Raw genomic sequence first — 23,554 nt, forward strand, 5'->3', positions numbered from 1 at the left:
ATTTTGATGCTAAAATATTTATATTAATGTATATTTATGATATTAAGAGATAAAATATGTTGATATTATACAATACTATACATATATATTATGAATTTCTGAGTTTCTAAACTTCTTCTGTGGCTTCTGCAAAACTTCCAAAAAATTCTCATTTAATTTCTTACGCTGACCTACAATATGTCAAAATCACGATGTGGTAAGTTGCAGTGTGGAAGGGATCGCTGTAAATGTAAATCTGTTTGTTTTTCAGTAATATTGTATTGCTTATTAGATGTCTCATCCTATTGTTTTCATTGACGTACAGTGTGTAATCTGCCTGGTTTTGAGTGGGACATGTGGGCTATAGATAACATAAATAACAATAGCTGCTGTTGAACTGCCTTTGGCTGTGGTGGCGAACCTATGGCACTCCAGATGTTCATGGACTACAATTCCCATCAGCCTTTGGCCATGCTTGCAGGCGATGATGGAAATTGTAGTCCATGAACATCTGGAGTCCCATAGGTTCGCCACCACAGGCCTATGGCATTGCTCATGGGGACTTTCTTGGACCTGGAATAAGTTATGCTTTTTAAAAAAATATATTTTCTAGCTTTTAAAAAAATTAAAATTCATCTCTGTTAAATGTATTTTGCAGACTCTTTTCGAGTTCAAATTTGAATTTCTCCGGGTAGTGTGTAACCACGAGCACTACATTCCTTTGAATCTTCCGATGCCGTTTGGAAAGGGCAGAATTCAGAGATACCAAGGTATTTGAAATGTGAGATTGACATTAGCGGGACATTCAAATAGTTAAGCTTCTAAATCTTATCTGATATTGTTAAAAGAAATATGCTGATATAGTTAAATGGAAGTTCTGCCCCCTTTGCATAATTTTCATTCGGACATGTAACAGTGAAATACTGTGAAACTATGTAGGCTGGAAGTAACAGGAGAAAACAGAAACTTTGACAAATCAAAAGTTGGATTAACTTTTTTTCCCAACAATAAGAAAGCTGCTATTTACTGGTTTTATCCTTCCTTTCACCAACAGTGGATTCCCGCACTACTCCTGTAGGTAGGTGTGGAGTGTACTGCTTGCTTCTAAACTGTTTTTCTAGCATTAAAAATGATCTATGCAAAAATGAATGCACAGCATTTCCATTTGTGGGCTTCGGTAGAGTGGTGTGTACAAATATATAACACTTTTTAAAAGAAATTATCTAAACCATATTGAACTAAATGAAATTGCATGTGATTTGTCATTGTAATTTATCTGAAAACCAGTTCAGAACTCTCATGTTGGCCAGTCTAGTGCTAGCAAGGTAATATAGGTGTATGCCTTAAAATGTAATCATGAAAGTTGGGATCTCAAGAACTGCACAACTAATTCCATGTCCCAGGGCACCTGAATGTGGTTTTCTTGAACAGAGTTCTCCATGTTGCATTACAGAATGCTCTTTGAAACCGTGGGGTCCTTTGAGAGTGTTTTGACATATGGCTTGCTTATCAAAAGAAAACAGTCACAAGTTCCTATAGGCCATAGTCAAGTCCTCTCTGGGCCCTGACATGCCTTTTCATTGTATTTGTATCCCACCCATCTGCTAATCAAGTTAGAACTGCACATGTTATCACACTTTATCTCCACCCGAAGAGAGATACTGACCTGAATTAGCCCATTAGCATACCATCCTTTCATCTCCACACAGAGACCAGTTCTGCCAAAGGGCTAAACTCACAGTATGAACAAGTTTCTATATGTTACTCTGGTCCAGTTTCCTTTCCTAATCTTTAGAGTTCTTCTGTACTGTACTGATTGGTAGGAAGCCACTTGCTAGCATTTGATAGTGTGTGGCGGGTTCATCAGATTCTGCGAAATGGGAACAGATGAATTTCCCTTCTCCTGGGCTTCCTGATTCCTGATGGCTGTCATGGGTCAGAATCTACTACTGTTTTAGTCATTTCTCCCCCACGCCCCACAGTGTCAATAAGCTCTGGTTGATCATACACATGATTGGAGCAACATTAACTAGAGACTCTTTTTTGAGTGATTTGCTGAAAATAACTGGGTAGGTGATAATGCATGTTTTCTTCCTCAGTCACATTCAGTGTTTTTAAAAAGTAGGAAGGGGGGAAATGAGATTATCAGTTTAAAAATCACGTTGTTCCCCTATACATTCAACCTATTGTATACATTTTGGGGGTTTTCAGCCTAATGGTGCAATTAATCCAAAGAATGGAGTTTTCATCCATAAAATGAGCCAGATGTATAGAAAGATCCAAGACACTCTGGAGACTTCAAAAGATTTTGCTCACAGTTTCTTAACAGCTGTCCCTGACTACAGGAGTGTTTTATGCTGAGATTTTCCCCTCCTCTTGTTGATTCAGTGTGTATATCCATTAAGTCTTCCAGTGCTATTTACATCTTCCTAAATGCATTATATAGTATAGCTCCATAGTCAATGCTAAAGTGATTTGAAGTGTCATGGGGGTATTACTTCTTTAACCTTCGTGGGTTTTGCTAGGAATATTTGAGTAACTAGGAGCAAGCATCAGGTTTTTCTAACAACAGAGCAGAAGTCCATTAGCCAAGTATTCAGCTCTTGAATGATGCAAGATGACAGTAAAACAGAGGAAGTCATTACTCATTTCCTTTTTAAAAGTCCCACTGTATTTCCTCAGCGTACCAACAGATTCCTCTAAATTGCATGTTTCATTTGGTTAGTACCTAGCCCTTTGCTGGTAGTCATCGACATGCTTGATCTTAGCAGAATTTTCTACTGTGGATGTATGGCTGTTTGCAGTATTCTTCAAACTGCATAAACACTGTTCTTGTTAGCACATACTGCATGGAATAATTTTTTTGGGCCGCAGCTACTTTTTAGAAATTTATGTCTTTTAACAGTCATATCTTCATTAAAATGTGTATCTTCATTAAAGTCGGCATGTGCTCAGAGAAGAACTATAAATACTGAATTGCTGTGTTTATAGTTGAACATACATATGTGTTTTTGATCTTTGCGCTGGTTTCTGTGAATCAGAGCTGTGCATAGACACACATGTTTTAATTCAAATATAAATGAGAACACTGCCTGTGCTGAGACTTTTATACTAATAAATGACAAGCATTAAAATTATGCCATTCTTCAACTCCTGGCTTTTGTTTTGGCTTCCAGACCTTCAGCTTGATTATTCCTTATCAGATGAATTTTGCAAACATCACTTCTTAGTAGGACTGCTCCTCAGAGAAGTGGGAAACGCACTGCAAGAATTCAGAGATATCCGTCAAATTGCTATCAGTGTTCTGAAGAATTTGATGATCAAACATTCTTTTGATGATAGATATGCTTCCAGGGTAGGTATATTTCAGCTTTTCTGTTTACGCCTTTTCAGCTGTCTTGCTTAAGGCATGTACATTTTGTATACAAGAGGGTATAGTATTGGATATTTGCAAAAGTCACCCAGTTCACTGTTATGTGTTCTGACTGGCAATGGATTTCTAGGCAGAGGAAGGTCTTTTCAAACACCAACTATAATGAAGACCTTTTCATTGGGGATGCCAGAGTCTGAGCTTGGGATCTCTTTGCATATGAATCATGTGCTGTACCACTGAACCACAGGCCCTCTCCAAAGTTCCACCAGCCTTAGAAGTCGCATGTTGAAGAGGATTCCTGCTCATGATGAGGGTACAACAATGTAAAGATCCCCTCCAGGTGTAACATGCCTGGCATACAGCATTACCTCTTGGAAGAGTGAGCAAAAACTGATGGGAAGGATCCAGCTGGCACCCTTCCATCTTCCTCTGCAGTTTTCCTTGGCCTTAGGATCAGTAGCATACTGCTGCCACCATCAAGGCTTGATTTCTGGATACCTTGGACTTCTGTTCTCCATTTAGATAAACTAGAGGTCCAAATTCTCCTGACTCGGGTAGCACATCTGCCAGAGGGACGTGGGTGGTCAATTAACCCCCAGATGCCACCCATTAGATCATGTGGGGGATGCCCAGCAGGCCGCAATAGGCTCCTGGCCCAGCTGATCCTTCAGCAGCAGCCAGACCGGGAGCCTTCCATGGGCTGTCCCTTGGCCCGGCCCCATCAGGCTGCTCCTTCAGCCACCGGAGGAGGGCAGCAGTGGTCCTGGGCAGCCTGGTGGGACTGGGCTGAGCAGCGACCCGCAGCAGGCTCCCAGCCCAGTCTCTGTTGGCTGAAGGAGCAACCTGGTAGGGCTGTGCTGAGAAGCAGCCCGCAGCAGGCTCGCCCCCACCAGGCTGCCTGGGCCTGTAGGCAGCGGCTAAGGTAAGTGGAGCATGGGGGGGGGGCTCCCTGAGCAGGTATTCCCCTGGGTGCCTTTCCCCCTGGCACGCCTCTGCCTGACCCCCTTAGTGGTGGTAGACTGCAATGAACTCTTTGAAAGTCTGCACCTGGGTATGATGCCTTAGTGCAGTGGTGGCGAACCTTTGGCACTCCAGAGGTTAAGGACTACAATTCCCATCAGCCCCTGCCAGCAAGGCCAATTGGCCATGTTGGCAGGGGCTGATGGGAATTGTAGTCCATAACATCTGGAGTGCCAAAGGTTCGCCACCACAGCCTTAGTGTCATTGGAGTTAAACTCTTGATCTCCAGGGTGGGTAAGGAGTTCAGGCATTGAACAATGGAAGACTAAGCTAAATAGACCAGAGCTCACACAGTTCTGAAGCAAGTGTTCATTACCAGAATCAAAAAACATACCAACCAGTATGGCAATGTCTTTGATGCCAGTTTCCATAGGACTACAATGTTTTTGGAAGTGTCTGTTTCTTTTAACCATAAAGCTATTGAAAAAGTTCCTTGACCAGGCTGGCCTGATCTCATCTGATCTCGGAAGCTAGCAGGGTCAGCCCTGGCTAGTATTTGGTTGGGAGATCCCCAAGGAATACCAGGGTCATTACGCAGAGGCAGGCAATGGCAAATCACCTCTTAATTTTTTTATGCCTTGAAACCCCTATGGGGTTGCTATACATCCGCTGTGACTTGATAGCAAAAGATGTACCTGGCCCACTTAAAACAGTCAAGAGATTTATTTGTGGAAGTTTCAGTGAACAAGTGTTACTGGGCTCTTTTGAACCTGTACTGTTTTGCCTGCCGCATGCAGTTCTCTTACCACCAGCAGAAAAGATACTGCAGGACAGTATCCCAGAAAAATAATAGGCAAGAAGGACTGTGCCCTCCCCCAAATCCTGAGATTAAAGCAGTAAGTTAGTTGTATGTACTAACTTTTCAGATATCTAAGCATCCAGACTCTACCATGGCCAGCTATTTTGGCAGACCAGTTTGGCATTAAGTGGTACTTTTAAATGTCTTGCCATGGATCCATCACATGTTCTTGGTATGGGAGGCACGGGGGCAGAGAAGCCATGAGTAAAACAATATATTAGAATGTCACACTCGGAATTTTAATGGTCACCACCCAAAGTAATTTGAGGTCAAGTGATGAGTGGCATATCAAAAAATGTCTAGTGAGTGAAGGTGGAAAAGAGTTGTCCCCCCCCCCCCCCACACACACACACCTTTTACTGTGAGGCGTGTTTGACATAAATTATTATACCTACAAGAAGTGAGTGTAAAACTGAAGAGAGGTTCTGATATGGAATTTCTGGAGCTCTGTGGGAACTGATCTTCTAGGGAAGAAATATACTTGGTTCACTCCCATAAATGAGAGCAAATATGCTTTGTTGCAGAGCCATCAAGCAAGAATAGCAACATTATATCTGCCAACATTTGGTTTACTGATAGAAAATGCCCATCGAATTGATGTCAAGGATATTTCACCTTTCCCCATTAATGCTGCTGGCAGTGTAAGTAAATATTTCCTTTTTAACATCTTTAAGCTTTTGTTGCAGTTAATGATACACAAATATATTATGCTGCCATGCAAATTAAGCATATAAAAGGATATGCAATAATATAATTTTTTGTCTGTTTCTTAACAGAGTACTAAAGATGAAACAGTTAGCTTACCCGCTACGAATCCATTGATGACTCCCCAAAAATCAGCGAACACGCTTGATAACAATCTCCACAAAGACTTATTTGGTGCTATATCAGGCATTGGTAATTATTTGGAAACCATTTCTACGTCTTGTTAATCTTTCATTGACTTTTTAGTACCTCAGTATACATTCTGCTTAGAACATTAACATCTTGTATTTTGCATGTAAATATTCTGTTGCATAAAATTGTGGAGGGGACTTTAGAATGTAATGCCAATATTGTATTGTGGCTTATACTATGAACACATGTGTACACATTCCTGATCAGCTTTTGAAACTGGTTGATCATAGGCCAGTTGTTTTCACTCAGGCTAGTCTACCTCTTGCATGTCTTATGAGGATGAAAGGGGATGATAGATCCTTTTAGATCATCCTAAGTTGCTTGGAGGGAATTGTAAGGCATAAAATGATACTGTCTAGAACAAGGGTAGTCAGCACTAGGCATTCATGATGAACAGCAGTACATCAGACCTTTTGCTCCTGACACAGGCCTGGCTATACTCCTGAGGGACAGAGTTTAACCTGTGAGGTGGCATCGTGGGGTGGCTAGGAGCAGCAGTGAGGTGGCTAGGAGCAGCAGTGGCATAATGGTTAGGAGCAAGTGCATTCTAATCTCTTCTTTTTCTTCTTCTTCTTCTTCTTCTTCTTCTTCTTCTTCTTCTTCTTCTTCTTCTTCTTCTTCTTCTTCTTGTAGCACTTCCAAGGGTTGGCTTTTTCCTGGTTTGTCTGGCCACGTACAGTCCCTCCTCTCTTCCCTACCCTTGTTTTGTTGGTCATTTCCCCAAGTACATGCTGCGGGGGGGGGGGGGTCTACTCATGGTCACAAGCAAGGGTCCCCAGCCTTTTTGATCCTAGGTACACCTTTGGAATTCTGACTGTGCTTGGAGGCAGGGCCAACAACATACATCAAGGATTGAGATCAGGCATAACTCTAATAGTAACTCTTCAGCAGTTCAGATGGAAACGTTGCCTGAATGAACATACCATTTAAAAATATTTTCTTACATATACACAGCTTATCTTGCAGTGAAGATCTTTATTTTGTGTTGGCAGCCACTCCTATAGCTGTGTGTTTGAACTCTGCACAGCTAATCAGACGCCAGTAGTCAATTAGAAACTCAGTGGACAAAAGTCCCATATGGCTCTGCCCACTTTCTAAGAACACTTGGCGGGCACCAGGAAAGATATCAACAGACACCAGTACACTTTCAGGCAGCATGCTGGGACCCCTGGTCTAAAGCTGATAAGTAACTTTCCTTCCTGAAACCAAAACTACTGAGAAACAAGCTAGAGTTATTTTCTGGACATGGTGATTATCCCGTTTATGATCCAGATGTTATCCTATCCTGCTGGTAGGGTTAAGAGGGGAATCTAACTGTTCATCTTCGTGGCATCTGTGCAGTCCCATATTGGGACTGTGTGTGTGCACGTCAGCCATGGAAAAGATTTTCAAAGCTTTCTAGCAGACTAGGGTCACCCCTCCTCCTTCTGGCGCTTACCCGCCAAAACAATCACATGATCAGGAGGAGGGGTGCTACACCCTCAGTTCTCTTTTTGCCACTACAAAGAGAAGATCTCCATTGCTGTTCTGTGTTTGTCCTCACCTCATTCTTGGGCTGAGGTAACTAGTTTCTCTCATCAAGAGTCATTCCAATGAAGAATAAACTACATTTAAAGAAGGATTTGAAAGGCTTAACTGTGGCTGAGTGAACAAACCTTTTCTGGCTGCTCAGGTGGAAGAGCGGAGAACCAAACCCGGATTAGAGTTCAGATTCTCCAGATTAGAGTCCACCTGCTCTTAACCACTACACCACACTGGCTTTACAAAACATATGAAGATTAGGATGGTTAATGTGAAGCTGCTATATTGTTTTTCCTCCTCTGTTGAGCATTAGTTGCTGATTCTTTCCTGGTGTACTCTTTTAACACTACGAATTGTGTTTTTGTCTTTCTCAGTTTTTACTCAGTTCTTATTCTTCCAAGTTGGTTAGTTTTTTTCTGGCTTCCCCAGCTGCAGTTTCTGGCATTTTTAGATGCCTGCAGGTGACACCTTGACAGATGTTGTTTTTGGTGTATATTTCAACCCTCTGGGGTGTCCAGATTTGGGGGTTTTCCTTTCTTCTGAGACAGAGTTTATGAACATTGTTTGGGGTGACAGAAACTCTGCATTTTTCTCAGGGCACTCCTTTTGACTCTGAGCCTCTAGAAGTCAGTGTCCTCTCAGATGCCTCACTTTTTATAATGTGGGAACCCTGCTGTGGGCATGTGTCTCCCAGTGGTTCTGGGTCTTTGCAAATGAGTTGGTCATACTGCTACTACCAGGGATTGTCTCTCAGTCCTCATGGCCACAATGCTATCCACACACTTGTTTCTGGTACCAAACATCTGTGCACTTCCTACACATCTGGAATGACTTTTCTTTGGTTCAGTTTGTTAGAACAACTGGTCAGCATCCTCACACTGCTTGCCCTTGTGGTCTGGTAGAAGCTATCCCAGAGTGCATGGCTGCTCAATGCCACATTACATATCACACCTCTCTCCAACAGAGGTTTGTTTTTCTTTGCCACATTCCTGCATGTATCTCAGCAGGGACATTTAGAAAGTTCCCATTCTCGGTTATAAGATAGTTCTGGGTGAATGTCAGTACGGGATGCTAAACAACTGTTGTTCATCAAATGGTCCTCTGTGCAGGCACATATACCTCCCTCCTGCCCCGCTGTGAACTCCTTGGAACTTTAGTTTCTTGGGATCTCCAGTAGTGGCATGGAGAGAACTGAGGGAGTTGCACCCCTCCTTCTGGTCATGTGTTCATTTTGGCAAGAAAGCCAGAAGGAGGAGAGGCACTCCTAATCTACTAGAAAGCTTTGGAAATCTTTTTTGCAGCTGGCCTGCACATGCATAATCCCAATGTGTGCCTGCACAGAAGACCACTTGATGAACAACAGTTACAGGTAAGTTCAACACTGTTTATTTCTCCTTTTCCACAAGCCTAATTCTTGCAATCTACCTGATACTTTCACCACCTTCCCCAGACAGGCTATCTGTTGAATATGAATTGAATCCCATTCATAAAACTGAGCTCTGTTCCATGTTATGGGGTGTCTGGAGAAAGCTTAGTTGTGGGAATGCCTTGCCAGGTTATTCTAGAATGATTGTCACTGTAATACAGACTGTAATGCATCCCACTTCTCCTATCCTCCTTTTCAGCATCACCATATACCTCTTCCACACCAAATGTTAATTGTGTGAGAAATGCAGACTCAAGAGGCTCTCTTATAAGTACTGACTCAGGAAATAGTCTTCCAGAAAAACACAGTGAAAAGAGTAACTCCCTTGATAAGGTAAGAATTTCTTTTGTACATATGTGTCTGTAATTTTAGTTTTATTGTTGTAATTGTATGCCTGATGTCAGAAAAACTGGTGTTTTCTAAAACTGTTCCTATAGTTCATCTATGATGTGAATCAACCCCACTGCTTATATTGTCCTCTCTATTACAAGAGACAAAGTTAACATTCTCATTCACGCAAGAAGGCATAGATTAACATGTGAGGGAGCTTGTCCTCCCCCAGGATCCTCAAGTGATGTATAACAGAATAGTTTTAACAAAGAGCATGCCGTCAAGGGAAGCTGATCCGTTTGTGACATTCCTTGGGGAGAATACTCTGAAATCTTTGCCTCACTGGATATTACCCTGGGTTTGGCACTTTCCCACTTGCTCCCTTCACAGGTACCAGTAGGAATGTTGATTGGATTGAATTCAGTTTGAATATAAAACCCAACCAAGCCTAAGGTAAACAAGACGCTGATAAAAAATTTTAAAAATGGAACAAGAGCAATATTAATTTGGTATACATTTAAGATATACATGGTAAATATGACCCCTAACATGACTTCGCAAGAGCCAGTGTGGTGCAGTGGTTAAAAGCAGGTGGACTCTCTGGAGTAGCTGACTCTGCCCCACCTCCCACACCAAGCTTCTTACACCCTGCCCTGACACTGCTCTCAGACTCCAAGGCCCACTGGCTTCCTGGTGAGAGCCACTGAGTCTTGCCTTCTTGTCAGTTGGGCACACTCACCACAAGCTGCCACACCACTGCTGTCTTTTCTGTCCCCTGCAGGACTGCCCACCCCCCAACCCCCATCTTCAGGCTGTCTTTGCCTGTGGTTGTTGCTCCTTGACCTAACTTCATCCACCATTGTCTGTCACCATGGAAAATTGGGTTCTGAGCTTTTGGGCAGGGGGTGGCCTCAGGAAGGGCTAATAGTACTTTGCTGGGGCCAATGCAGGACACTATTCTTCTTCTAACATTATGTATGGCCAGCAAAAAAAATGTATTACGTTCCAGACAGCAATAGTGGGAGGAAACAGGGCTTAACTCTTCTCATCTGTGCACACTGTTTTAGTTTAAAACAAACATCTCTCCTTTCTGTGCAACTGAATGGTATGTTGTGTGTTCCTATTAGAATTAACATCAAGCAGTGAGAGAGAACAGATTTTTATTGAGAAAAGACAACACTCTTAGTGCTTTCTCATTCAGTAAAACGTTTTGAGAGATCTCAGATCTTGAGTCAGCATTGCCTTACACAGAGCAATAGTCTGCTGATTCAGTGAACAAGTACGGATACTTCCTTTGAACTCATATGCCACATCTTGTCTGGTTTTATCTCTCTGTATGTTTGAAGGGAGAAACCTGAGCCACATTGTTTTAATTCAGTATATCCGGATGCCCTTTCAGGGAAAATTATTTTTAAACAGAAATTTTCTCCATGGCTGTTTGGTAATGGCGAAGATTCCAAGAACCTTGAGCTGTGTTTAATTGGTGCTTGGTTGGATTTGCCTTTACTTGGCATATTTTTAAGGATTTATTTTCTTAGAGGTTGGTGCCTGTGCTTGTCACAAAATGGTTTAATGTTTTCTTCTTGTCCTTAACGTGCCTTCATGTGGCAGAGGGAGAAACTCCTCAGAAGGCATTCTGCTCACGCATTATGTACTAGTGGAGATGAAGACCACCATTGCCTGTCAACAAAGAAAAAACGTGTCACAGTGGATTTTTCACTATTAACAGTTCCACCACTGCCAGAGAGAAATTTTGATGCAGCTCTGTCTCTTCCATTACAAGAAGTATTTTCTGTGGTTTGTTTTAATTAAGACTCTGAATGTAGTGTAGTGTCAGTTCTGCCATCCCTTGCAGCTGTTTACACTTGGGGAAGGAGATCAAATCTCTTGGTATAATGGAGGCACAGCCATTAACTTGTGACAAAACAAATGTCCATGTTGGCCGCATCAGCTAAATGGCAAAACTGTCACCTTGTGCCTTCTTCTTCCTTCATGTCTGTAGGCTTTAATTTGCAGTGTGGAGCAACTGATGATAATGTGGAGCTTTTGAAACTTTCTCTTTAGCCTTTTTGAAAATCTCAGGTTTGGATTATATGGATTTCGTGCCTGATAAGCCTGCTCTTTGATATGTTTTCAAGACAGTGTTAGCCTTTCTGACTACCTTTCACCATTTCTAGTGGTTTATTGCTTGACCTCAGGCAGAATGCCACGTAGGTTTGGAAGATTGGAAGGGGTTTTCATGTAGCATAAAACAGAAAAAAGTATACAGCATAAAAAGAAAAGGCAGAAGGTTTGAGTCAAACTTGGCAAACTACACTGCAGGAATGACAGAGTCAAATAAACCATTAGTAGAAGGAAATGGTTGTGGGGAACCCCCCTGCAGAAAGGATATGGAAAAGCTTCAAACGGTTTTGAAGTGTTAGAGTAGTTAATACAACCTAACATGGTCAGAGTCTGTCAGATTCTTTGACTTCTATATATTACCATATTTCCTCTGCGAAATGAGAACACTCTGGAAGACATGTGATCATGCATGCCTACTAGATATTCTGAAACTGTCATATATCAAAGTGAGTCTAAATTCATACATTTTCGTCCTAGACATGAGCCTTTTGTGCTGGCTCTTTATTCCAACCTAAAAGTGGTGTTCTGTAATTCAGCATTGGCTTGAACTATGTTGTATGTGCTTAGATTTCACATTGACTTTTTTCTTGATGTCCTGTGTGAATTCTTGGATTGAAGTGATATGAGCATGTGCTATATTTGTACTTTACTTTATATTTACTTTACTTTACTTTATATTTGTACTATAAATAGGATCTGGAGTCTATCCTCCAGATAGGGAGGTGTAGGGGTTTGAACTGTTCATGCAATGTGTGTTCATTCTTAAGTGGCTTGGACTTAGTTGAGACCAGTTGTACCCAAGTCCTGACTTTTCTCTATTTCATTGTGCTTCAGAAGAGCCCGGAAAGCATCACATTTGAATTTTTTTATTCTATTTTTATTTTTTTAGGCTTACAGAGCGGTGAACATACATGAATAAATGATACAATATCTAAAAGAATTCAAAAGCAAAAAATTAGAACCAACAATAATAAACATTAAAATATTAAATATCAGTTTTACCAATAATGGTATTGTATATTCTCGTGTATAAGCCGAGTTTTTCAGCCCTGTTTTAAGGCTGAAAAATGCCCCCTTGGCTTATACACGAGTCACCGCTTACCAGCAATCACAAGCGCTTGTTGCTGCCCTCCCCTGTGAGAGGCTGAGAGAGGGAAACCCGACGGCCAGCCGGTCTCCTTTAGAGCCTCTTGCTGAGGGCTGGGAAGTGTGGCCCAGGATGACCTCCCTGTGTGGCATGTGCACAAGCCAGCTTGTTGCTGCCACTCCCTCGGAGGAGGTAGGACCCGGCGCTGGCTGGGCTTCAACCTCTGGTGCCAGGAGGTAGGCCCATTTGGGTAGTGACATCAGGGGGGGGACACCGCCCAAGGAGCTCCTCTGCCACCCCGGCTGGCTTGAGGGAGCTTCACTCAGAGCCCAGCCAGGACGGCAGAGGGACTCCTTGTTTGGTGACATCAGGGGGGGGGTCACTGCCCAAATAGGGAAACTCCCTCTACCCTCCCTAATTTGAGGAACTCAGCTTTCAACCAGTAGAAGGAGCTCTGTTTGGGCAGTGACTCCCCCTGATGTCACTGCCCAAATATGGAGCTCCCTCTGCCTGGCTGGCTGGGCTTCCTTAAACCCCAGCTTCCCACCCTCAGCTTATACGCGAGTCAATAAGTTTTCCCAGGTTTTGGTGGTAAAATTAGGTGCCTCGGCTTATACACGGGTCGGCTTATACACAAGTATATACAGTAGCTAGCCAGTTAAGTAAATCAATTGGGGTACTAATAGAAAGACTCCAATCTAAACTAAATTAACATCCCCCTGTTCAATTTAGAACAGATGGTAAGAAGGGAAAAATCGGGGAGGCCAGCAAGTATGAAAAGACTGTAGCTTTCTTTACCAAAGGCCCGATGGCTACAGAACTGAATTAAGTCCTGTAGGGCCCTGATCTCAACTGAACGAGAGTTCCATCATTCTGGGGCCAGGGTTGAGGCCAGCCAGACACTCTTAGGGCCAGGGATTACTAGAAGACTACTGCCAGCAGAGCATAATGCTCTCCAGGGTGATACAGATCCTGCAGTTAAGTTGGCGAAGCACAGGTCAAATATGCGCTCTTACCGCATTTTGGACCAGTTGTAATTTCCTGAGCAGTCATAACGGCAGGCCAGCATAGAGCGAGTTACAGTAATCCAATCTGGAGGTGACTGTTGCATGGATCGCTATAGCTAGGTCTGAATGACATCGGGACAGGTAGGGGGCCAACTGTCTAGTCTGGTGAAGATGAAAAAATGGCCATATTTGAGACCTGGGCCTCCATACAAAGGGAGGACTCCAGGGTCACACCCAGGCTCTTATGTGATTCTGGAGTCCTCAGGCAGCTGGAAACTTGTTCCCGCCCCAGCCACAGGACCTCTGTCCTTGATGGAGTCAGCTTCAGCCTGCTCTTTTTAACCATTCTGGCAGCTTCATCATGAGTTTTCTGCCAAACTCACTCTAGTTGTCTTAGCTCTTGCTTCACCAATTGCAGCTCCTCATTATTCCAGGGAGCCAGATTTAGGTCCTTTCCCCACTTGGACCACCCTTTGCTGCGTGCTGCTCTCAGCGCGTGTCATCCTTGGTCCGCGCCCGGGCTTCCCCATGACCCCGCGCAGAGATGCTGCGCACGTGAGCGGCAGCGTCGGGGCGGCTGCGCTGTCGCCGCCCCTGTAGTGGGGAGTGCCCTGGGACCCCGCGCTACTTGAGGAGAGTAGCGCGGGGCTTAAGGTAAGTGGGGAAAGGGCCTTATTTGAGAACAAAGAGGGCATTGGGGGGGCGATGTCATCAAAGGCTTCAGAGAGCCAAACAAGCCAGTCCTCTACCAGCTCATTGAGAGAATCGCCTGGGGGCTTCAGATCCCGCAAAGCATTTTGGAAACCAATTGGATCCATGAGTCTCTGCAGGCCGCCATGAATCTGCCTGTCACCTAAGCAGGGAGGGATGTTAAGGTCCACTTGAATCTTCAGGACAAAGTGATCTCTGAGTATGGCACCCTATCAATAGAGATCAGATCCACATTCACCTGCTTGCCAATGATCAAATGCAGTTGGTGGCCTACTTGATGTGTGGGATCCTTATTAAGCATGGAGAGTCCTAGTGCTGCCATGGAAGACACCAAGTCTGCTGCCTGAGACAGTGAGGCAGAGTGGATATTGAATTCCAGGTCAATCAGCCACCTCAAAGCTCAGTCTGACGCAACCTCTAACAGGTTCGCTAAGGTATCTACTGGTGCACTAAGTGGCCGGTGCACCAGCAGAATAGCCAAACACTCCATGGTATCCCACATGAGGCCTGCACAATCAGTGCCAAAGATAATTAGAATGAGGATTAACCTGAAGGAGAAAGCCTGCCTAATGAGCATTGCTACTCCTCCATATCCCGTTTCTTTGGGACTGATGGAGGACCAAGAGACTGGGGGGTGGGGGGGTGGAGGCAATTCTTTCGCCATCCCAAACTGTTTCGCCATCCTGAACCCAGGTCTTGGTCACGTCCGCAAGGTCCACCTTATGCACTGCAAAATAAATTTGCAATATCACAGTTTTATTATTAATGGACCTGATGTTACACAGTGTCAGTGTCGGAGAAGGACATATCTTCCTAGGCCCACCACTGTTGTCTCTCAAGTTGAGGCAAAGGTCAGAAGGAGATCGAGCCTGACTGTATCCCTCACCCTGTGACCACTGGAGTCCCCAACCCCGTGCTGTCCTCCCTAAGCTCAAATGATGATTCCATCCCTCCTTAATACTATCCACTACCAACCTCACACTAATTAAGTTCAAATCATCCCTACTGAACACTATATTAAAATCCCTCCACGGATGAGCTTCTACAGCTCCCCTCTAACTGATGTTCCCAGTCCCTTACTATCCGGAGATCCCCCATTGAGTTTGTTAAAAGATGTTAAATCACCGATTGATTAAAACATCAGCTGTTGATTAAAACATCAGCAGATTGATTAAAACATCAGTAGGCTACAGACTCTATTAAGCAATAAGCAATGGTTTGGGAAACTTCGGCCCTTTCCCTGGGATTTCTTTGATCGCTGGCAAACTCTAAACTTTTCTGAGGTATTCCAGAAGAGTCCGATTGACCCCAACACTTCTGCATGGAGTATTAGAATCACCTAGCATTATGTGGAACCTTCCAGTGTTTTGTGATTCCCACTCCTCCTATGGAAGCCATTTTGTTATGGCATACAGTTTCTCTTCTCAAAGTTCCTAAAGGGCCCTCAGGCTGTAAAAAGGGGGGCGGGGCTGATCTAGACTTTTCTACCAAATACTAAAAGAAAGATATACAGAGCATCTCTGGATTTTGTACAGTATGACTATTTATTTTTAAGTACTATCATTTGGCAGTTCCTTTTTCTCTTCCCCCCTTGCATACACGTTTTTAAAAAGGCAACAACTGTATCAGATATAGACATAAGTTTTAAGAGCCTCTAATGATTTCCGTGTTGTTTTCAGAATCAACAAACGTGCACACCAGGGAGTTCTGTAATTCGTTGCGACAAATTTGATCAATCTGAAATCAAGAGTCTTTTAATGTGTTTCCTTCATATTTTAAAAAGCATGTCAGATGGTAAGAAAAAATACTGTTTACTACTTGGTTGTTCTGAAAATGTCCATATAGAACTTTAACCTTTCAAACTTCATATTCAGGAATCACTGTATTATGTTATGTGGTTCCACGTGGAACTTTCTGTACAACCTGGGATATTAAAGCATATCTTATCTGTCAGATTTATTCCTTGCTTATATTCATAATTTTTCTTGGTTAACTAAAGCTGCAAAATGTTTTATAATCACCACCATGGGGTGCTACGCTTGATTTGCAGGGTTTATGCAAGTAACAAATTTGGGGTTACCATAGCAGGTTATTTTTTTTGTTTGTTTGTTTGCAAAGCTCTTTAAGTTTTTAATTTGTGTAGTTCTCCAAATTTCTATATTGCAAAATTATTCTGTTTCTGAGGTTATGAGGTGTGACAAGGAACTACCTTAGTTTCTACTAAACTACATCAACTGGCCACTACTATGAGGATTTCTAGCTTTGTAATAAAGTGGCTCCTGTTAATTAATTAATATTGAGTCTATAGTTGGAGGAATCCCACCCCCTACAAGAGTGGATCAAGAAATAAGTGGAAAAGTATCTCTAGTCTGTATCCATGATCACTGCCTTGTTCAAAACAATATATATAGAAAGACAGGTGAGGTCAGGGTTCATCCACCTGTGTGTGCCTTATAGTTCCTGCTTCTTTCCGAACTTCTGACTTGGCAGCCATCCAGCGAAGTGTTTGCTTTTGACATAGGAGCAATATCAGCAGCCTCAAATACGGCTCAAGTTGATACTTGTAGAGAAGAATAGGTTAAATTCTATTTCTGTGATTCTGAAAAAATCATAAAATCAATTAAATTCATAAGTTCTGTAGGAAACCTGAATCAATTTTGGGTTTTGGCCAGTGGTGGGATCCAAAAATGTTAGTAACAGGTTCCCATGGTGGCGGGATTCAAACTGTGGCGTAGCTTACCAGGTGGGGGGCTGGGCGGGGCACAACGGGGGCGTGGCTGGGCATTCCGGGGCGGGGCATTCCTGGGCGGGGCTGTGGCAAGGACACAGCCGCTGCACCGGTCCTTGGGCGGGAAACGAATGCACGCAGGCGCAGGCTGCCACACACGCTGGTACACCTCCTGCTAGACTGCTTCAAGTTCTGCGTGCTACTGCTAAGGAGCAGAGGAGGGGCGTAATTAAGGCAAAAATCACGTGGCAAAATCACCAATTAGTAACCCCCTCTCGGCACACACAAATAATTAGTAACCTACTCTTGGGAACCTGTGAGAACCTGCTGGATCCCACCTCTGGTTTTGGCTAGGCATACATAAACTTTATCATCAAAATGCATATATAGGGAAAATCCTCCATAGGAAAACAGAAGCTTAACTTGTTTCTGAAAGTATTTTATTGCTAGAAAGTATTTTATTACTAGAACTTCAGTTTGAGAGCAGGTTTCCATTTGTATAACATGCTACTTGATTCCTCAGGAATCTTTAACATTAGAAAGTAATTGAACGGTAGACAGTGATGTTGGTATATTTCATTAATTTTTCAAAATCGTTTACTTTGTAGATGCTCTGTTTACATATTGGAACAAGGCTTCACCATCAGAACTTATGGATTTTTTCACAATTGCAGAGTGAGTTTTCTTAGCTTTTCTAATGCACTGTATTGTTCTCAAGCTTTTTCAACCAAAGCAACACTTTTGACATAAAATTTGTAAAAAGAGGACCTAACAGAAGCCACTTTTGTTCATGGGAAGGGGTAGAGGTCCATTTTCTTTGGATTTTCCCTCTGGCTGTGGCCCATCCTTACCCCATCCTTCCACATTCCAGGGGGCCACTGCAGGGCATACATCTACAACAGGAAGGATTATGCCCCATTTCCACAGGCATGGAACTTTACAGAATGATCCATATATGAAAACAGGGAACCGCAATAAGCCGAAGCAGCTTACCTGTAGTGGAGTCACTTATTAAGAAGGGTGCAATGCAAACCAAGAACCGAAGAGACAAGCAGTCACCGTGCAGTTCTGTTTTATTTGCTAACTACCATCAAAGTGCTCCGCCAGACACAGGTGTTTCCGAGCTCTTTTCACTCAGTGGTCTGTGCCACCTAATATACAAAACAGGTGCCAATCCGATGCCCATGCCTTATCAGACTTTGCACACGTTACCCAGTTGTGCACACAGCCCTAATGTGCACACGGCACTGGCAGGAGGGAGTGTCCATCTGTCAGTTAGATCATGTCCCATCTAAACACATGTTCTGACACTCCTGCCATGATCGGTATGACAGACATTACATATTTACACTTTATACATTTGTTACAGACATCACATTCAGTTGTTTACACAAAAGCATATACTTTTCTTCTTGCTTAGTAGGCTTGGATTTAAAGGCGTCAGCTACATTTAACTTAAATCCACATACTGCAGCTTAATGAACCCACTTTGTACAAGTTCGTTACCTGTTCATATTTCAAGCCTATGTATTTGGTTCTAGCCTTTAGATTCTCTGTTTCTGCTAGATGAATGGCTGTCTGTGAATCTTCCAACACGAAGAGTTGGTTGGTGAACTGTTTCCCCTAGCTCTGACAACAATGCCTTTAACCAGATCAGTTGTTGCATGTCTCAGAGATGGCGCAGAACTCAGCCTCAGCGGTTGAGAGACTAACTTTGAGGTCTGTCTATGGGATTCACCAGGATACTGGTACATTGGCATAAGTCCAGACGCCAGGGTCAGACCTATCCAGACCTGCTGCGTTGGCTTAGCAGCATCGACTTACCATGCTACGGCAAAGCCAGGTCTGGGGCGTCAGTTGATGAAGTAAAGCTTCTAATAGAGACCGCAAAGTTCTGGATCACTACACAGTTCTGTATCAGATCCCTTACAAAACTCCACAGTTATTGGTGTTACAGCAGTTTTCCTGCGATCTAACTCAGCTTTCTTAACTATGGCTTCTATTTTCTTCTTCTGGCACATGAAGAAGCCTTGGTTCGTTACTTGTTTAATATCTGTGCCTAGATAGTGAGTTATTTCACCTAGGTCTTTCACTACGAAGGTTTCACTTAGTTCTTTGTAGATGTTGTCAGCCTGCTGGTCAGTTTGTGTACATACACAAATGTCATCAACATACACCAGTATGATTTCTCTGTCTGATGCTTGACCTCTTACATACACACAGGCGTAAACCAAGAGTACGATAAAACCACACTCTTTTTAGTTTTCGCGTCTAAGCAGCAATACCAGTTCCTCCCACTTTGAATAAAGCGTACAGGGAGCAGCTGCAACTGCAGAAAGCCATGTTTGGGTCATAGCGCCCACTTAACCAGCAGAGCCATATAGGCGTTTTGCCTTAAGCGAACATTAAGGTAAGCGGTGAAAATCAAATGGCGTAACCTCGTAATTATATTTGCTTTCGCTAGAGCAAGGACGGGCAATAAAGACTCTGGTCTGGCTGTGGGAGCTCTGCTTCTCTTCCTCCGGTTTTCCTGTGCAAAGCCCGAGCAACAATTCTAGCCTTATAAATCGAAGCCCTGGTGGCCGGACAGCAGTTTCCCTTTTAAATACTCATTTAGAACCGATTACTTTCTGCTTGGGGTGCAGTTACCTTCACAAACACATTTTGTTTTACAAGGGTACTATGTTCCGTTTCCATAGCTTCCTCCCACCTCTCTCTTTCTTCTGTGGGAAGAGATAAAATCTCTGCATAGGAGGAATTGGTTCAAAACAGAAGTCAGTACACATAAGACATTTTGGCTAGCGGCCATTACCCGGTCAGGTGGTACACCATATTTTACCCTTTTGGATTAATGCTTGGGGGGGGGGGGGATAGTTGGTTCCACCTCCCTCCCTTCTGACTCTTCATCCCAGTGGGGGAGACAGTTTGTTTTACTTCTAGGGCGTTTCACACTTCTCTCCGAGGCTCTGACCTTGAGACAGCAGCTGGCAAAGCCTGCTGTCCATTAGTATTTCAGGCTCGAGTAAGTAGAATGGCGCTGCACTTCAGTGTTTGAGTGTATCTTCTCCCCGGATTACATGCTTAACAAAATTACAGGACGCGGGGAGATGACAACTTCGTCCAAAACAATGAAAAGAAGCGAAATCCCTTTAGTCGGTGGCTCATAGCCAACAAAGGTCAGGATTTGCCACTTGATTTTCATCGCTCTCTGCTGTAGTGGCACCAGTTATGAGCCTTACTGCCAAAATCCTCATATTCAACCAAGTCTGGATTTTCCCATACAGCAGGAAAAGCGGGGTTTGTTTTACTACAGAAGACCACATTCTGTTCAGCGCATATGTGGCTGTATTCATTACTTCAGCCCAGAACTACTCTGGCAAATCCGCATCTAACAGCATGCTTAGTTTCATGTGGTCTTTAGTACATTGCTTTCCTTTCAGCCACCCGTTCTGTGGCAGGAAATGGATTAGTTTTGCGATGCTGGATTCCTTTACTTTCCAGCCATGACTAGGGAAATTTATTGCTTGTCCATTTCTCCCCCCCCCCTGTCCGTCTGTACTTGAAGTCACTTGCTTGCGACGGCTCCTTCCTCATTTCCACTTGGTTTTCGCGACACAGAACCATGAGGTGCAGCCTTTCCCTGACTGAGTTGGAATGGTCCTGCAAGATCCATATGGACCAGTTGGAGTGAATGGACAGACTCTCTGGTGCTTCTGGCAGTTGAAGGGATCGCCTTCACTTTACGTTCTGCCACACTAGAGCACTCAGAAACTTTGCAGGGTTTCACCTTCAAGACCGCACACACCTTTACTAGGTTAGTAGTGCTCTGAAGTTCGCCTTAATAGGCTTACCACGATGGTAATAATGTAGCCATTGGTCTAGCGAGGAGGAACATTGTTACTGACACATTTGCTATAGACATACAGACAGTACTATTATCACTGTGTTCTAAATAATACAAGCCATTTAACAGTTTCCCTTGCGCACACACAACACCATTCTTAGATATGGTACATGTTTGATCAGCAAAAGTAACAACATACCCATCTGTAAGTCATTTTAGCGGCGCTAAAGCAAACAGTATTTATTCAAACGAGAGCATAGGGACATTTTAATGTGTCCATGCAAAACAGGCGTAAGCTGTTCGCGCTACTCCACCAGAGGCTGGAGTCCCGTTTGCCAAACACACATGTTTTGATGTCTGGAATGCACGTTGATCCTCTGTTAGCAAATGCTCGGTTCCCGCGATGTGCATAGAACAGGCGAAGTCAATGAGCCAGTTCCATCTGTCCTTGTCATTTACGTGACAGCAAGGCGAAGAAGAGGCAGGAGTCCCTCTCCCAGGACCTTTCTTCTGTCTCTGTTTGGAGAACTACGTCCGGTCCAGCACTTTCCGCGCATGCTCGCCAGGTGGCCAGGAGCTCCACACCGGGCGCTGCGCCTGGTAGCACAAACAGCAGGCAAGGCGGACGAACTCTCAGGTTGTTTCCCTCTGAGGCTTTCGGCAACACTCTTCTGGAATTCCCTGTCGCTTCGCAATCCAGCAGCTTGAGGGTGGCGTAGTCAGAGTTAAGGCGGCATCCGCCCAACCCGTCTGGAGGCTGCTGATAGCGACTCCACGATTCGTCAGCGGCCAAGAAATCAGCAGGTAGGCTTTATGTGAGTCCTCATAAAACTGGCCGCGGTCAACCAGCTCAGAAAATAAAAGTCCTCGACTGCTGTGGCAGTTGCTCAGAGGCGAAGTCACCTTTCAGTAGCCTGAGGTGATGCAAACTGTCTTGGTAGTAAGACTTTCACTCCAGCAGACTCACGCTGGTAGAGCGTTTTCTAGAGTAGGTTCCAGCATTCCGATGCAGACGCATGCGTCCTTGATATACAGCGGTTGGGGAGCTCTCCAACTTACCAAGATGATGGATGCTCTAGCCGGCTCCTCAGCTCTAATCTGTAAAGCCGGAGGGCTGCGGCGGGTAGGGAGTTTCCACAAATGTCCACAAATCCTCTGCCCAGAAGATAAGCTTTCATCTTCGAAACACCAGGTCACATAGTTGTGCTCTGGGTCAGCCTTCGAAGGCAAGCCAGCAAAGAAGCAACCATGGTGCAGCCGAGAACTACTTCAAGCATTTCACAGCAACAAAAACAAAGTTACTCCGTGTAAGGGCGTACGAAGTATAGCCCATAACCTGTGAAGCAGCTGACTTACATCGCGAGTAGGTCACCGTGGAAGGGTGCAATAATGCAAAACAAGAACCGAAAGACACACAGTCACCGTGCAGTTCTGTTTATTTGCTAACTACCATCAAAGTGCTCCGCCAGACACAGGTGTTTCCGAGCTCTTTTCACTCAGTGGTCTGTGCCACCTAATATACAAAACAGGTGCCAATCCGATGCCCATGCCTTATCAGACTTTGCACACGTTACACAGCCCTAATGTGCACACGGCACTGGCAGGAGGGAGTGTCCATCTGTCAGTTAGATCATGTCCCATCTAAACACATGTTCTGACACTGTCATGGTGTAATCTGTAGTGGAAAAAAGACGTTCTTTCAGCTACCCCTCCCCCACATGATACGCCCTCATTTATTTTCACAAATAAATAGTGTTGCTAACATTTCACAAAAATTAGTTTGAAAATTGCTTGTCAGGTTGATGAAAGTAACGTTGTTAATCTAAAGATTTTGGTTTGTTCAGTTTCTTCCAAAAGCAATTGAAATATGCAGACATTTCTTAAAGAAACCACACATTAAGGGAAAAACCAAGGATTTAAAATTTTGATTTACGGGCAAGAAATAAAATTCCAGTGTCTTGAAGCACCTGAATGTGGATGTTGCAACCAGTTGTAGTTAAACTGAAGACTTGCTAGTCTAGTAAGTTTCTCTTCCACAATGAAAGAAGGGGTGGGGTTGAAAGTCCAAAAGTAAACCCAGGATCATTCATATGAACAAATCAATATAAACAAAAATACAGATCAACAATTAGTGGCATTATTTTTATCCCATCTTTTAGCCAGTTGTTATATTTATTTATTTATTTATTTATTTATTTATTTATTTATTTATTTATTTATTTATTTATTTATTTATTTATAATTACATTTGTATACCGCCCCATCCCCTGAGGGCTCTGGGCGGTGAACAACAAAATAATATTCCAGAAACAATAATAACAATAAATAATCAATATAAATATACATATTTAAAACATGAAACTACAGCATTCCACTTTAAGGCGTCCAGGGATTTAAAACTAATCAATAAAACCCCTCTCCCAGAGAGGGGGCGGTAGAATCTAATTACAGCTCCCCAAGATGTTAAAAGGGAAGAGACAAAGAGGGCGCTCCCCCTCAGCAGCTGGCCTCCCCAAAAGCCCACGGTGGAACAACTTTCGGTCTTACAGGTCTCCTGCGGAACTCTCCAAGATCCCATGCAGACGGCCGGGACAGCTGGAGGAAGAGTGTTTCCCACCAGGCAGGGAGCCAGGGCGTCAGTAAAGCCCTGGCCCGGGTGCAAGGCCAGCCGTGTCATTGAGGGGCTGGGAACCACCAGCAAATTGGCC

At 43.6% G+C, this 23,554-nt stretch overlaps 1 protein-coding gene across 24 annotated transcripts in view; it reads left to right on the forward strand.

The window, feature by feature from the left end:
* The window catches only part of DOCK9 (dedicator of cytokinesis 9), a 172,488-nt gene that overhangs the window by 115,120 nt on the left and 33,814 nt on the right, over positions 1-23,554 (forward strand). For 12 of the 24 annotated variants that reach the window (XM_048492439.1, XM_048492448.1, XM_048492449.1 and 9 more), the window contains exons 30-37: positions 638-749; positions 1,034-1,057; positions 3,156-3,334; positions 5,696-5,812; positions 5,948-6,068; positions 9,215-9,348; positions 15,954-16,068; positions 17,611-17,677. In XM_048492439.1, coding sequence (XP_048348396.1) covers positions 638-749; positions 1,034-1,057; positions 3,156-3,334; positions 5,696-5,812; positions 5,948-6,068; positions 9,215-9,348; positions 15,954-16,068; positions 17,611-17,677 — 869 coding nt within the window. The remainder of the gene's footprint in view (positions 1-637; positions 750-1,033; positions 1,058-3,155; positions 3,335-5,695; positions 5,813-5,947; positions 6,069-9,214; positions 9,349-15,953; positions 16,069-17,610; positions 17,678-23,554) is intronic. The other 12 variants (XM_048492445.1, XM_048492455.1, XM_048492450.1 and 9 more) reach the window with 1 other exon arrangement.

This window comes from Sphaerodactylus townsendi, linkage group LG04 (assembly GCF_021028975.2).
Source record: "Sphaerodactylus townsendi isolate TG3544 linkage group LG04, MPM_Stown_v2.3, whole genome shotgun sequence".
NCBI classification, from domain to species: domain Eukaryota; kingdom Metazoa; phylum Chordata; class Lepidosauria; order Squamata; family Sphaerodactylidae; genus Sphaerodactylus; species Sphaerodactylus townsendi.